The sequence below is a fragment of the Hyperoodon ampullatus genome, assembly GCF_949752795.1.
Source record: "Hyperoodon ampullatus genome assembly, chromosome: 1".
NCBI classification, from domain to species: Eukaryota; Metazoa; Chordata; class Mammalia; order Artiodactyla; family Ziphiidae; genus Hyperoodon; species Hyperoodon ampullatus.
Window position 1 is genome coordinate 3,434,035 of NC_136914.1, and position 14,851 is coordinate 3,448,885.

The 14,851-nt window shown below is 48.8% G+C and overlaps 1 protein-coding gene across 2 annotated transcripts in view; it reads left to right on the plus strand.

Moving 5' to 3' along the window:
• Positions 1 to 14,851, plus strand: part of GATB (glutamyl-tRNA amidotransferase subunit B) — a gene marked incomplete at its 5' end in the record, with an annotated part of 76,521 nt that overhangs the window by 30,665 nt on the left and 31,005 nt on the right. For both annotated transcript variants that reach the window (XM_079702224.1, XM_079702225.1), the window contains 4 exons: positions 473 to 586; positions 3,001 to 3,199; positions 3,611 to 3,733; positions 12,639 to 12,752. In XM_079702224.1, coding sequence (XP_079558350.1) covers positions 473 to 586; positions 3,001 to 3,199; positions 3,611 to 3,733; positions 12,639 to 12,752 — 550 coding nt within the window. The remainder of the gene's footprint in view (positions 1 to 472; positions 587 to 3,000; positions 3,200 to 3,610; positions 3,734 to 12,638; positions 12,753 to 14,851) is intronic.

Consider the following 14,851-nt stretch of genomic DNA (forward strand, 5'->3'; position numbering starts at 1 on the left):
TTCTTCCTGTGTCACAGTGTCTCCCAGCCTCCCCGAGGTTGTTTGGAGAGCTGCTTCTCAAATCCTCCTCTCAGGAATCAGTGCCTCCTGTGTGTTCTGAGCGGCTCCTTGTTCTTCCAGCAGAGGCAGTGACCTTAAGTTTATTTCCTGTAGTAACCACTCTGCTGAGCTTTTCTGGGACCTTCCCTGTTAACTTTGATGTCGTGTCAGGTATGGGTAGGGGGGAAGGACCCCCAAAGTGGCAGTTACTAGGTGCCCAGTGGGACCCACCACCGCACGCATCTTTTTTTTATATAAACTTTCCCCAACTCCAGATACACTGAGTCGGCTTGTAAGCCGAGCTGCCCACACAGAACCAGAGCTGATGCCCGTCGAAGGGCCGGATGGCCAGATTCGGGGGGGATGTCCGCAGGCAGAGGAGCGTCTGTTCAGAAGGCGGGTCTGAGAGGAGCCGCGTGTTCTGTGCCCCCAGGTCCTCAACAGGCGGTGTGTGGAAGCGGCCGTGATGACCGGCCTGGCCCTGGACTGCCACATCAACAGGAGGTCCTTGTTTGACCGGAAGCACTACTTCTACGCAGACCTCCCCGTGAGTATGCTCTGCCCTCCGTCCATCCATCCGTCTGTCCACCCACCCAGAGCTGGGGCTCAGCCGCGGGAGGGGGCTGAGCGCACCTTCAGCCAGAGCTCCGTCCATCCCGACGGGAGGCCCTGCCCGGCCTGAGGAAGCCAGTGCCCCCCGACGTTTACTAGATTGGACGCCAGGGTCCTGATCGCCGGCTCTGGCGGAGCCTCGTGCTCTGGCGGAGCCTCGTGCTCTGGCGGAGCCTCGTGCTCTGGCGGCTCGCTCCTGACTGACTGCGGAGGGGAAGCGGCCCGCGCTCTCAGGCTCAGCCCGGCTGTGGGGTTTGGTGCTCATTGCCGTTAGGACAGAAGCTACTTCCGTGGCTGATGCAGCAGTCAGTGCATCCTGTGGCCCCAGAGACAGAGCGAGAGCGTCCCTCTGTTAAGTTGGAGGTCCCAGTAAGAGGACCGGCTCCTCTGCAAACGTTCATGTCGTCCCCAAGTACTGAGTAAGTGGGCAAGAGCAAGCAGGAACGTGAGCCAGAAGCCTGGACGAATGGCAGTAATTGGTCGAGCAGTAAACCCAATATTAACCTGCTTTTTCCTTAAAATTAGAAAGGTTTTTTCTTTAAGAGGAAAGCCAGTGTGAACTAGAGCCAATTTTTCATAATACTGAACTGAACCAAAACTGTAATGTCAAGTGTGTTGCCCCAAATAATGTTTGATTTGCTCTGAGCCTCTTATAGTAAGTGTGGCCCTTCTTGAGGTTTACAAAATCAGTAGTGATAATATTGCTTCACGTTATTTTCTCTGAACTGAAGGCGGGGGGGTGGGGGTGGGGTGAGCTGTTTTCAGCAGGTGAGGGCAGGAGTAGAATTAAATAAAAAATACAGCTGGAACCTGAATTCCCCAATTGCTGCTGCTTTTTCCCTCTGGCTGCCAGCCTTGTAGTAAATTCTACTGCTTGGTAGGGTGGAGAGAATTAAACTGCATTTTTTTCATCTTTTAAGAGTGATACTGAGTTTGGTTCAGGTGGGAGACTTAGCAATATGTGACTAAAATGAGATGTTTTATTAACTCTGGCTTTCTGGGGTTTCTGGCCCAGGTAGCTCAGATCATCTGGAGGTCGTGTTGCCAAATATTACATGAGACAGACACACTTACACTAAAAAAAGATTCGTTTTTATCTAAATAAACAACATACTCAAATTATTCCAGTGTCACCAAGCATCTGTATTTTATTTGGCAGCCCTACCCAGAGTTTAATTTTCACAGATTGAGACTTCCTGTCTCAGCCCAGAGAGCAAATTGACCCAATACAGTGGTTCTCAAAGTGTGTTCTCTAGGCCACTAGCATCAGCATCTCCTAGGAATGTGTCAGACATATAAATTCCCAGGCGCCACCCCAGACGTGCAGTCAGAAACACTTCAGATGGAGCCAAAAGGTCTTTGTTTTGACCACTCTACTGGATGATTCCAGTGCAACTAAAGTTTGAACAATGCTGGCCAGGTAACTAGGGGCACAGACTCTGAGTCAGACCATCTGAGTTCAGATCCTGACATTGACACTTACTAGCTCTGTGGCTTTGGGCAAAGCCCTTCCCCCCTCCATTCCCTGTAGCCCCTTCCTAGGGTTGTCTTGAGGATTAAATGGTGTGAAGTGCTGAGAACAGTGTCAGGGGACACTAACTGTGTCAGTGTCAGTCTCTGTTCTTCCCCAGTTCTCCGTCCTGACCTGCCTTCTCTCTAGTGTGTGTTGATGCACGTGTGCATTTGAAAGTAATTCTTCCTCCCCACTTAGAAGGTGGTGAGGGAGCTCTGGCAGCATCCATCAGTATTTTAGTACTCCGTGCTTTGCATTAGCCGGGCGTGAGTGTCACAGCATTTTCTGGCCCGAGGAACAAGGCAAGTCGGGTCAGGGAGGGCAGCTGACATGACTGGTGAGCTCAGAAAGCAGGAATGAATCCAGCTTCACCACACTAGCAACTGGCGTGAGCTGTGCTGAGAGTAGATGGCAGGATGCTTAGCCAGCACTTCCAATAAGAGGGTCTGTCAGGAGCCCCGTAATCAGATGCAGGGCTGAGCTAATGAGCTTAGTGGAAACAATACGTTCCTTTCTTAGAGGCTTCAGACAGAGAGATTATTGTTATTCCCCAAAATGGTACTCCCTAGGGAAGATAGGATCCACGTCGTTGACTGCTTCATTATTGGGGGTGTGGGTGCAGGGACGGGGAAAGGGGCGTCCAGAGAAGCCAGGAGAGGCCAAGCTAAATTACGGCCGCAGCACATAAACTGATTTGTGTCTCCTTTTCCTTTTTTCCTTTTCTGTTCTGTTGTGGTTTTAAGTAAGCCTGTAGTTTGATGACATTAAAAGGAATGATCAGCTAGTTCCCAGCTTTGACCTACAGACGAGTGACTCTGGCCCACATTTGCATGCAGGCTGGCTACCAGATTACCCAGCAGAGGCTGCCGATCGCCGTGAACGGGAGCTTGGCGTACAGTGTCTGTGTGGGGAACAGGCGGAGTCAGATGGTCACCAGGACAGCGGGGGTCAAGCAGATCCAGCTGGAACAGGACAGCGGCAAAAGCCTCCATGACAGCCTGCGGTCCCAGACGCTCGTTGATTTGAACAGAGCGGGTAGGCTTGGAGAGTTCCCATTTTCCTTCCCGCCACTTCCCCTCCCCTCCAGTGTTTGCCCAAACCCACTGAGGAGGCAGGCCCCGGAGCCTGACTGATGGCGATGGGAATATCAGCGTTGGTGTTGGCAGAGCTGATTAGAGAGCCGGGCTAGGACTGTGGTTTCTGTGCGCTTGCAACTAACCCACGCCTAAAACGAGACAGCGTGGCTGCCTAGTCACAGACCCAGCAGCTTGACATCTGAAGCAGACATTAAAAGAAAAGAACCAAAGTTAAAAATCCAAAAGTGAGGGGAAAGTGAAACGATTCAGGGCCTGTCAGTGCTGCAGGGTTTTCCTAAGTTTCAGCCTGATGTATCTGCGGATCAGACTGGAGAGCTCCAGTCAGACTGACTTTGCCTCTCTTTGGTAGGGGTCGGCCTTCTGGAAGTGGTCCTGGAGCCTGACATGTCCTGTGGAGAAGAGGCTTCTGCAGCCGTCAGGGAGCTGCAGCTGATTCTTCAGGCCCTGGGCACCAGCCAGGCGAACATGGCAGGTAGCGGCCACAGAGGCAGTGCCCGCCTCTTCCCCATCTCCCTTTCCGCTCCCGGGCTCTCTCCTCACTGGAGTCTTATTCTCTGCAGCAGCTGCAGTGGGGTTGTTTGCATCCTTTTCTCAGCCTTTTCTACCTCAGGGTTTGGGGGTTTTTTCCTTAGAATTTTCCTTGGATTTTTTTCTGAGCCCCCGACCAAAAATAAACACAAACAGCGGCCCTGCGGAGGTGCTGAGCCCGAGTGTGAGATTAGGAGTCCAGGGACTGGAGGTGTCCTCCTGGCCTCTTGCATCAGGACGTTGTGAGAATTAATAAAATAATGTGTTTGAACAGCTTCATCGTCCTCAGAAGACCCTGTGTTTATGCACAGTAGCTCTTCGTTTGTGAGTTCTGTGTAGGCAGTGCTTCATTGCTACTGGATGCTTTTCCTCTGGGTCTCTTTCCGCCTTTTATAGAATTTCCATCCAGGTAAGCTGAAGCCAGATTGTATCAACTACAAACCAAGGTTATGATTTCACAAAACTTTAACTTTGAGATAAAGTCTGAAATTCAATAGAAATATAATAGGGAATTAAACAGAAGAAACAATGCGAAAACTTGGGATCAAGGAAACTATACATTTTAAGTGTTTGCAAATTGGATACAAAGATCACAAGTTTTGGTCAAACTCAGTTTCTTCATGAGCCTTTCCTAGCACTGCCTTGCCCGCCCTTACACCCCCGAATGCTCGTCTCTCCCGTGGTTTTCCCCTATTTTCTGTTCCCAGGGGCTTTTAAAAAACGTCTGCCGCTCGCAGAGCGCTCCCTGACAGCGTGGAAAAAGGGTGCAGGTTCTGCATCTGCAGTGGTTAATCCATCTCTCAGTACAGTGTGTACTAGTCAGGGTTTTCCAGAGAAACAGAACAAATAGAACGTGTGTGTGTGCGCACGCGCGTGGGGCATGTAAAGAGATTGATTATAAGGAGTTGGCTCATGTGACTGTGGAGGCTGAGGCGTCCCTAAGATCTGTAGTCATCAAGCAGCAGGAGAATCAGTAGTAGAGTTCCAGCCCAGGACTGCAGGCCTGAGAATCCGGAGAGCGGAGGACGAAGTTCCAGTCTGAGCCAGAGTCCGAGACAAGACCAGTGTCCCCGATCCAAGGCAGTCAGGCAGAGCCGGCAGATTCCCCCGATGCCGAAAACTCGGCCTCTGTGCGCTGGTGCCAAATCGAATCTCAGAGACAGAGTTTGGGGTGAAGTAGAAAAGAATCGCTTTACTCCTTTGCCAGGCGGAGGGGAACACAGTGGACTCATGCCCTCAAAACTGTGTGTCCCAACCCAGGGGGATTTGATGAGTTTTACAGCAGTGGTTCAAGGGCTGGGTTGCTGATAAGGATCAGGGTGTGTGCAGGGCCTGCATTCCTTTAATCTGGTCTCCTGATGAGCTTCTTTGGTTCTTGAGGCTGTCACATATGACCTTCTCTGGAATGAAGAATGCTTCATCAGGTGGTTAACGTCTTCCACTTGTTGGGGGTTTTCGTTCTGTAAAGAGCTCAAAGATAGTGTTCTGTGTGTCCCTTGAGGGGGAACCAGGACCCTGCCCCAGGGCCGCACTGTTGTTCCTTGGCTGCTCCTCCCTTGTCTCTGCATCCCCTCCCTTCCCTGATTAGCAACTGTTTGAACCTGCCCTTTGAACTCAGGGAAGGTCATGGAGGCTGAATGAAGCCTCTTTCCTGTAATCAAGAAATGAGGGACACAGAAAGGCTTCCATGTCCAGGAGCCCCGCAGGGTCCTGCTTGGCTTCACCCCCACTCTGCCTTTTGTTCTAGTTTTCAGCGGATTGAATGAGGCTCACCCACGGTGAGCAAGCAATCTGCTTTACTCAGTATATCAATTTGAATGTTCATCTCATTCAGGAACACCCTTACAGACACACCCAAAATAACATTTAACCAAATATCAGAGCATCCCGTGGCCCAGCCAAGTTGACACAAAAAATTAACCACTGAACATGTTACAGAGGGTGCCACTAAGTACCATTGATGGGGATGATTCATCTCCCTGTCAGTTTATCATACCATTTACCAACCATTTTGTCACACGTTTATTCACATGTTACAAAGGGACTTGAGAATTTGTGATGCCACATTTGTCACATAGGACATCTAATGGACAACAAATTGTATCATCAAAGCCCTGGTACAAGTTGAATCTGGAGATGGAACTTGCCAATTTGCTCTCTTCTTTAAGCTAAAGTCTGGAAAAATAGCCAGCCGCATGAGTTTGAGTGGAGCGCTCTGTGTTAGAGCAAGAGAATTCTCTATTGTAGATTTATGGCTCACGCTGTCTTTTTACCCACAGAACAGAAATGAAATATGGGCAGATTGGATGGTTATCCATTTACGCACTGTTGCTTTAAAAAAGTTTTATTATTCCATTCTTCTTCAAAATAACTGTGATTCCTACCAAACCTATGGAATAATAAACAGGCCACCTGTTAGCTGAGAAATAGTCCCATCGGGTCCTTGCCAAGAGATAAACCATAACAGCGAGAACTCATCAGGCAGTGACAGCTGAGAGGGTTCATTAAATCTTATTTGTTGTGACACTTTTTGTTGCTTTTAAATACAAATCAGACAGCTTTGCCCCCAGCACAGCAGCAGAGTGGCTGAGGTTGTCCTGAAGTGCTCTGGGTAGTGAAGGTCTGCCTGGAGTCTGCAGGTGTCCGGCTTTCGGTGCTCTCAGCACTTTATCAGCACAGGCCCCTTTCCCATTTCTGTCCCACCACCATAGGCCACTGTGTCACCATTGGAGAATGCAGCCTGGGAACCAACCGAAGGCTGCCCTGGAGAGCACCAGTGGACCCCCAGCGTGCTTTTGGAATGAAACTTAAATTGCTCCGGGCTGTGCTTCAGTGAGTTCCTGATAGTTTTGCTAATGAGCGTGGACTAGCTCAGCTTGGGTTCCAGAAGTCACTTCCTTCTCAGGATGTTTGCCACTGTTGAGATCCTCAAAGCAGTCTGCTGAGTTGAATGTGTACCAAACTGTATAGATACGCTAAATGTTTCCAAGGTTGTAATATCTGCCGGTTTGAACATCGAGTATGTGCTCATCAGTTCAATAAGCATTTTTTAAATTAATTTATTGTCTCATTTAAACTTTATGACATTCCTGAGAGATGGGTATTACTGTGCCTACTGTACAGGTGAGGAGTTGAGGCTTCCAGAGGTTGGGTTATTTGGCCAAGGTGCACAGGAAGTGCCCGAGCCCAGGTGTGTCTGACTTCAGGACGCCTTCCTTTGTAAGCACTGTCACCCTGCTTCCTAGTGCCAGCCGTGACAGTGTCTCCGCTGCTGTAGATAACAACCTTGAGGGCTTCCCTGGTGGCGCAGTGGTTAAGAATCCGCCTGCCAATGCAGGGGACAAGGGCTCAAGCCCTGGTCCGGGAAGTTCCCACATGCCGCAGAGCAACGAAGCCTGTGCGCCACAACTACTGAGCCTGCGCTCTAGAGCCGGCGTGTCACAACTACGGAAGCCCGAGTGCCTAGAGCCTGTGCTCTGCAACAAGAGAAGCCACCGCAATGAGAAGCCCACGCACCGCAACAAAGAGTACCCTTGCTCGCCGCAACCAGAGATAGCATGCGTGCAGCAAGGAAGACCCAATGCAGCCAAAAATAAATAAAATAAATAAATTAATTAAAAACAAAAAAACAAACAACCTTGGGAGCTGGGTTAGCAGAGTGTGAGTGCTGAGGACACCGCAGGCCCAGACCTGGGTTGGAATCCTATCCTACCGCTTCTAGCTATAGAAACTGGGCGAGGTATTTGACTTCTCTGAGCCTCCCTTTCCACACTTGTGAAATGAGTCCCTAAATAACTGTATATGGAAAGAGAAAGGAAGAAACCAAAGTCATCCAAGTCATCAAACAGTTGGGGCAGCAGGGTGGGAAGATCAGGCGAGGGCTGGCCTTGTGGAAGAAAACCTGGAATACCGTCTTGGACGTGTCAAGTGTGAACTGCCTAAAGGACGTCTTAGTGGATGTGTCATTAAAGCTCTGTTGTAGGGAAAGAACGTGGTAATGTGCATAAAACATATCACAGGTCCTGACAAACAGCCTGTGCTCATGAAATGTCAGGTGCTTCTATTGACAATAATAAGTAGTATTACATTCACAGAATCACCACTCATTGTGGATGAATAAACTTTGTGAAATATGTTGGATAAAATTGAGCCACATTATTTATTTTACTTTATTTTTTGTCAAACCCTGTTATTTAAGTTCTGGAGGGTATTCAGTGAACAGAATGAGACAGTTTAATAGACTTTCTCACTAAATCTTCAGGCCCCTGCTGTTTACAGAAACAGTTTTCTGCCCTGATGTTATATTTCTGATGTGTGAATGTGTTTAAAAAAAAAAAAAGTGACTGCACCATATCACTGTGCTCAGTAGTACAGTTTTTTTGTTTTGCTGTTACAAATCTCTACTTCTAGAGGGTGGAAATTGAGCTTGATAACGTTCTTGTGAAGGCCCTCCCCCAGTGTTGCAGAATGCATTGAAGCAAACGTGACTGTGAGGCTTTTGTGGACTTGAGGCAATTTACCTTAATTTGTTTAAAAGGTATTTTGTCTTCACTGGGTAAATGCCTTTTGTGAGTGTTGGATGCTGTATTTGAATCCAGGCAAGTGAACTGTCTTTTTTTTTTTTTTTTTTTAATTTATTTATTTATTTATGGCTGTGTTGGGTCTTCGTTTCTGTGCGAGGGCTTTCTCTAGTTGTGGCAAGCGGGGGCCACTCTTCATCGCGGTGCACGGGCCTCTCACTATCGCAGCCTCTCTTGTTGCGGAGCACAGGCTCCAGACGCGCAGGCTCAGTAATTGTGGCTCACGGGCCCAGTTGCTCAGCGGCACGTGGGCTCTTCCCAGACCAGGGCTCGAACCCGTGTCCCCTGCATTGGCAGGCAGATTCTCAACCATTGCGCCACCAGGGAAGCCCCGAGTGAACTGTCTTTCAACACTGCAGGACGCTGAGTCCCCTCAGACATCTATGGAGTGCAGTCTTCTCTGGGAGAGACTGAAACTCATGCTTTTATTCCTTTTCCAAATTAAAAGTCTAAATCGTGAAAGATGGTTTTATTTTTAAAAGCAGGAGAGGTCCAATTCAGGGTTCTCAGGGCTCAAAAAAAGTTCTCTCCCAAGTATCGAGGTTTGGCTGGGCAGAGCTCAGCATACTTGGGAAGTTTTCCTTTGAGCTGAATGGGCCTTTCATAGGATTCAGTAGCTTAGTCCTATTCAGACAGAACTTTAGAACCTGTTGGGAACCTACTGTGAAACCAGTCTGCTTACTCGTGGCTCGGGAAAATACCAAGGTATGAATTTATCGAACAATTCCCATGTGCCAGAGGCAGCTCTGGGTTCTGAACAGAGCAGTGAAAAGGGCATTGTTCCTGCTACCTAGGGAAAATACTGTATTCATGAGGGAGACAAATACATCAACAAATAGAACAAAGTAGTTACAGTGATAAGTGCTTTAAGGAAATACAGAGGGTGCTGTGATAAAGAATACATTGGATGGTGAGGGCCTCTGGAGAATGACCCAAGCCCCAGCCCCAGGGAGCTAGAGGATGAGCATCCAGGAAAGAGCCAAGGCAAAGTCCCTGAGGTGAGGAAAACGTAGAGTGTGCTTGGAGGTAACGCAGGTGCAGAAGACCACTGTAGGGAAAGCTCCAGGAGCAGGCCAGTGTGGCCTCAGGTAAGGCTGAAAAGGTCTGCGAGGGCTAGATCACCAATAGTGATAAGAAGTTTGGATTTCATTCCAAGGGCAGTGGGAGGTCAGGGAGGGGCTTTTAAGTCAAGGAACGACATAGTCGGATGACCGTTTTGGAAAACCGCCATGGCTGCTCCGTGGGCCGTGGGTTTCAGAAGGGTATGAGTAGAAGCTGAGCCCAGTTCCGAAGCTTTGGCAGTAGTTCAGGTGGAGGATGGTGCTGTTGTGGACAGGGCTGGTGTCGGTGAGGATGGAGAGAGCAAGATGGTGGATTCGAGGTGGTTTTTAGAAAGAAGAGGATTTTTGTTAACAGGCTGGTGTAGAAGGCAAAGAGGCCGGAAGAAGTCAAGGACGCTTGAGGAACGAGGTGGCGGTGCCATTTGCTGACACTGGGAAGATGAGGACAAAGGTGCCTGTGTTGCAGGGGCAGATCCTTTAGTTTTTGAAACTGAAATGCCTGGGCCACCTCCACGTGGAGATGAAGTAGGCACAGAGGTCAGGGTGGATGGAGTTCAGAGTAGGGTTTTGGCTGAAGAGAGAAATTGAGGAGTTATCCGAACGTGGATGGTGTTTAAGACCATATACATTTACACAGAGAGTGCCGGTAAAGAAGACAGTCCTGAGTCTGGATGGGAACAAATGACACGGACATGGAAAGTGTCCAGGAGGTAGGGGGCAGCTAAGGGTGAGTAAGGTCACAGCAGCCGAGGGAGGAAGATGTTTCAGGGAGGAAGCGTTGGTTGGTAGGTCACATGCCGCCGAGGGCTGGCGTATCCAGTGAGGGGAAGATACAGCCTGTCCTGCGTCCGTGGGATTTGGCAGCCAGGGGTTGATGGTGACTTTGACAAGGCGCCTTGCAGAGAGGTGGGGCACAGAAGCCAGGCTGGCGTGGGGGTAGGAGTACATGGGAGGTGAGCTCACGGAGACGAGACGCCAACAAGCAAGCAATGCTTGTTGGAGAGGTTTTGCTGAAAAGGAAAGAGCAAAAACAGCAGAATGATGAAGAGAGAACTGGGCTCAAGGGAGTGGGTCTTTGGGTTCTGTTTCTAGTGAGAAATGCTGTTGACTATGGATACACATGCATAGAGGGAATGCTGAGGAAGAGAGCTAAGGAGTGGTGTGGGAGACGGGAGAGAACCGAAGGAGTGACGTCTTTGGGAAGGCAAGAGGGGTGGGAGGTTTAAATCTGGGCTCCACTCCCAAGGGCCCTCCATCTGGTCTCAAAGAAAAGACTGATTCAGAATAGACTACAGTCATGTGCTCTCCTGATTGCATGTATTCTGGTAGCTCCGAGGAGCCACCAGTGGAGGCCGGCCTACTGATGAGGGTTTCCAGGAGGAGAAGGTGGTACCACTTACGTGGGACCTGGAAGGATGAGCCGAGGTTGAAGGAGGGACAGTGCCGGTGATGACGAGGGCCTGTGGGAACCCGCGAGCAGACAGAAGCTCCCCTGATGGGAGGAGGCTTTCTCAGGGAATGAGCAGCAGGACATGCGGGGTGCGTCAGCCAAGACCAGACGAGGGCTCTTGCATACCAAGCAGAGGAGGTGGGATGACCTAGTGGGAGCCAGCTGTGCACTTGGTCAAGCACTGGGAGTGATGCAACCGTCCTGTAGCAGGATGTGGCCGGAGCTGAGCTGGGGGATGGGGGGTGCTGGACCAGGAGGGGTCACTGAGTTGAAGGTCAGGATGGGATGCGGGTGCTCAGGCAAGGATGGCAGCCGTGGGAATGGAGAGGAAGTGCCAGCTCTGAAGGATGTTTGGGGGAAGGAACTGACAGGATCTAGTCAGTTAGACTACAAAGGGCCAAGAAAACAAAAGGATGCCGCAGGGTTCCTAGACCAAGAGTCTGATGATATCAGGAGTCGTTGGGACTTCTTGAGATTCAAGGAAGCACATGTTGTCCTAAAGGGGCTATGGGATTTTGTAGAAACGTGAGAGGTCCGTGCTGGAGACATAGAGTAATTTCTGGGCTGAAAGGCACCTTTTCCCTGCTTGTCCATGTGGGTGGCCGTTGGAGCGGCAGAGTGGGAATGACAGAGACCTGTTGCAAGGGTCTCTTTTTCTTAGCATAGAATATACTTGAGCTATTTTATTATTTTAATATGCTTTTGCTATGAAACCTTGGAAAAGAAATTTCTTTCTTCAGCTCGTCGACACATTCCTCTTTGGCAGATTCTTTTTTAGTTCAAAGACTTGCCTAAGAAAAATCCAGCATTTTGTCTTCCCCTTTTGTTCTGTTTTAAATATTGTAAGTGGAATTGGAGAACAGAGCATTGGGGCCTTACCTTGCAGGGTATAAAATGTGATAATTTCTTATCTTTATCTCTCTTTGGCTTGAGATTTTGCCTCCCTCTCCTCCTCAAGAGCCTCTTGGCCCGCTCCACAAACCACCTGCTTCCTTAGGGATTACTGTTCCCAAAATGGGGGGGCTTGCAGGGTCAGAGAAAGTCCTCCCAGGATGGGGATGGCCCCCTCTGAGTCCCTCCCCCACAGACCGTCCCCTTCATAACAGCACTGTCTGTCTGCTGCGGCAAACCCTTAACAGCAGTCAGGAAGGATTCCGAGTCCTGTTTACGGAAGGAAGAGATCATTACAGTACCTGGAGGAAGGACGAGGGGAAAAGCCCAGGTTTCTGGCTCTTGCCCTTGAGCTGTAAATTCTCAAGGACTCTCTTATAAATCTCCCGGAATCACGGTTGGAAATCTACATTCCATTGGAGAGCAGTGTAGGGCTATATCACATGACCATTTCTGAAGCCTTCCCCCACAACCCAGCTTTGACACTTTGAAAAACACTTCGGAATAAAACTGCAGGGTAAATCTCCATTTTTAACAGTGTTGTTTTTCTTATTTGGCATGAAAGAAATTAGATTTCCCAAGCCAGTGTATCCAGAATTTCTCCTGCCTTCTGCATGTGCACAAGTGCACAGAAATATACACACACACATACACACACACACCCCTCAGATGCCTTAGGACCATCATTCTCGCAAGTGGACGGAAGTACTAGCCATGAACTTCAGGACCAGCCTTACTTCCTCTGAGGTTAGGCTGCTGTAACTAAACAGCAACTAGAGTTAGACGTTGCTTGCACTCTCTTGCCTTAAAAAAACCACGACTGCCTCAGAGAATTTCTAAAGTGTTGTCTTTTTTCTTTCCTTACAGAGGGCCAGTTGAGAGTGGACGCCAACATATCTGTGCATCACCCTGGGGAGCCTTTGGGCATTCGAACCGAAGTAAAGAATCTCAACAGTGCCAGGTTTTTGGCCAAAGCTATAGGTGAATGTCAGCTGTTACTCCTCATATACTTCTTTGTATCAGTTATCTGTTGCTGTGTAACAAGCATTCCTCCCCCGCAACTTAATGGCTTACATGATAACATCTCAACTTCAGAGTTTTGTGGCTTGGGTGGTTTTTCTACTTGTTCTGCCTTGGCTCATTCATGTGGCTGTGGGGAGCCGGCAGCTCTGCTGAGATATAGGGTCCAAGATGACCTCACTCACGTGTTGCAGCCTTGGTGCTGGACATCTGCTGGGCTGCTCTACCCACGTGGGCTTGCTTCATTCACTTGCCTAGCCCAGCCCTTCTTATTTGGCGGAGGGGGCATCCCAGGAGGATGAAGGCAGATGCCTCAAGGCCTCTTGAGTCATTAGCTCTAGAACTTGCACAGCATCTCTTCCAGCACATTCCATTCAAAGCAGCTTCAAGGGGAGGGGAAATAGACTTCACCTCTATGGGAGGATCTGCAAAATCCTGTAACTCTGTTTTTCCATGTACCACATTCCTTCTGACCAGAGCAAACTGTATAAAGTCATATTTGTTCCTTATAGATTGGCCACGATTTGACCTAATTGGTCAGTATGTTTTTCTGCTTTTTACCGTTTTAACTAATAGATTGCTTGGGCCTGAGTAATCAGGTATTGGTCTTGTTTGTTCACATTGTGGATCTTTCAGTGTGGACAAATATATACTAGTAGTTACAATAGAACAATTGAGCAAGATCAACAGCTGGGGTGGTCCATAGAAGTTGATATCTGTGAATGTGAGGGGAAGACATCTCAGAGGAATGAAAATATTCTTTAAAACCAAAGGTATCTAGAGAGGAAGAGAGGAGGGAGGAGGTGGAGGTTAAGGAGCACCCTTCAGGGTGCACAGAGAACGGGACGGATGAATGTGGAGGCACAGCCAAAAGGTTTAGTAGCATCCTGGGTATTAGAAGGAACACAAAAAAGATTTTCTCATCTTGTATAAAACTTTATTATCCTGAACCTGAAATGATCAACTAGCCTCAGTGAAGACACTTTGAGTCTACAAGTTTTCAGGAAAAAAGCATTAAAATAAAGTGGTCAAGGGAATGACTTACAGGAGAGGAAGGTGTTGGGGAAGGTCCCCACGTGAAGACAGACTAACGATGGTGGACTCTTCTGCCTGTAAAAGGAGACACAGTCCATATTTCTGAGGCCATGATAGGTTTGGGTCAGGGAAAACCCTCCAGCTCAGGTTTGTGAAGGGGAAGCTTGGAATGAACAGAAAGAAAGTTCCACTTCACCTTGTAGGTGGTAAGTGTTCTGGAACTCATTATTCTAAGAGGTGGTGATGGGAACCTAAAAAACAAACAAGATTTTAGGTAGATTCATCCCTGATGACTTACGACAGAGACCCCTGCCTGATTTTGGCTGTCCCTAACCTGTTATCTTATGAAGGACCCTTTGGAGTAGTCTGAGACAGAATTCTACCTGTGGTCTGACTCAGGCTGGAAGAACCGAAGCTTTACTGTTACGGGCTTAATTCTCCAAGCCTGTAATTTTTCTACCCCATGTTTCTCCCTACATCACGCCTTTTGGCCATCCTCTTAGTGTTGCTGCTTTTTATCAGCTATGATAAGAGTTTGGATTTGGGCAAGGGTAGGTGGTACATGTTGGGCAGGGAGTTGAGGTGGGAGGGGAGGCTAAAGCTGTTTTCATAAGGAAGCTTAGCAACGGTGGCTGTGCTTTGCCTACCACTTCTGCCTTGTGGGGTGGTGAGGGAGCGTGGCATAGAGCAGTGGCTGTTCATCATTTGGGGTCATAGATCCCTCTCCAAAAATATGTGCCTGTGCACACATGCACGTTTGCATAGCATCTCAGGAGGTACTAGACCCCCTTGAAGGCCACCCATGGATCCTGGGATAAAAACTCTTGATAAGCAGCCGTCTTAGATCTGGGGTCCTCCTGCCTCGATATTGGTCCTAGCCCTGCTTCTGCCACGTTCTGTAGCCTGTACTGGGTCCCGCAGTCTCTCTGAGCCTGGGTTTTCTCAAAAAGTGAAGGTGCCGAGCTTCCTCAAAGGCCCTTTCTAGCATGATTATTCTGTGACGGCAGCAAGAATAAAACATAGCA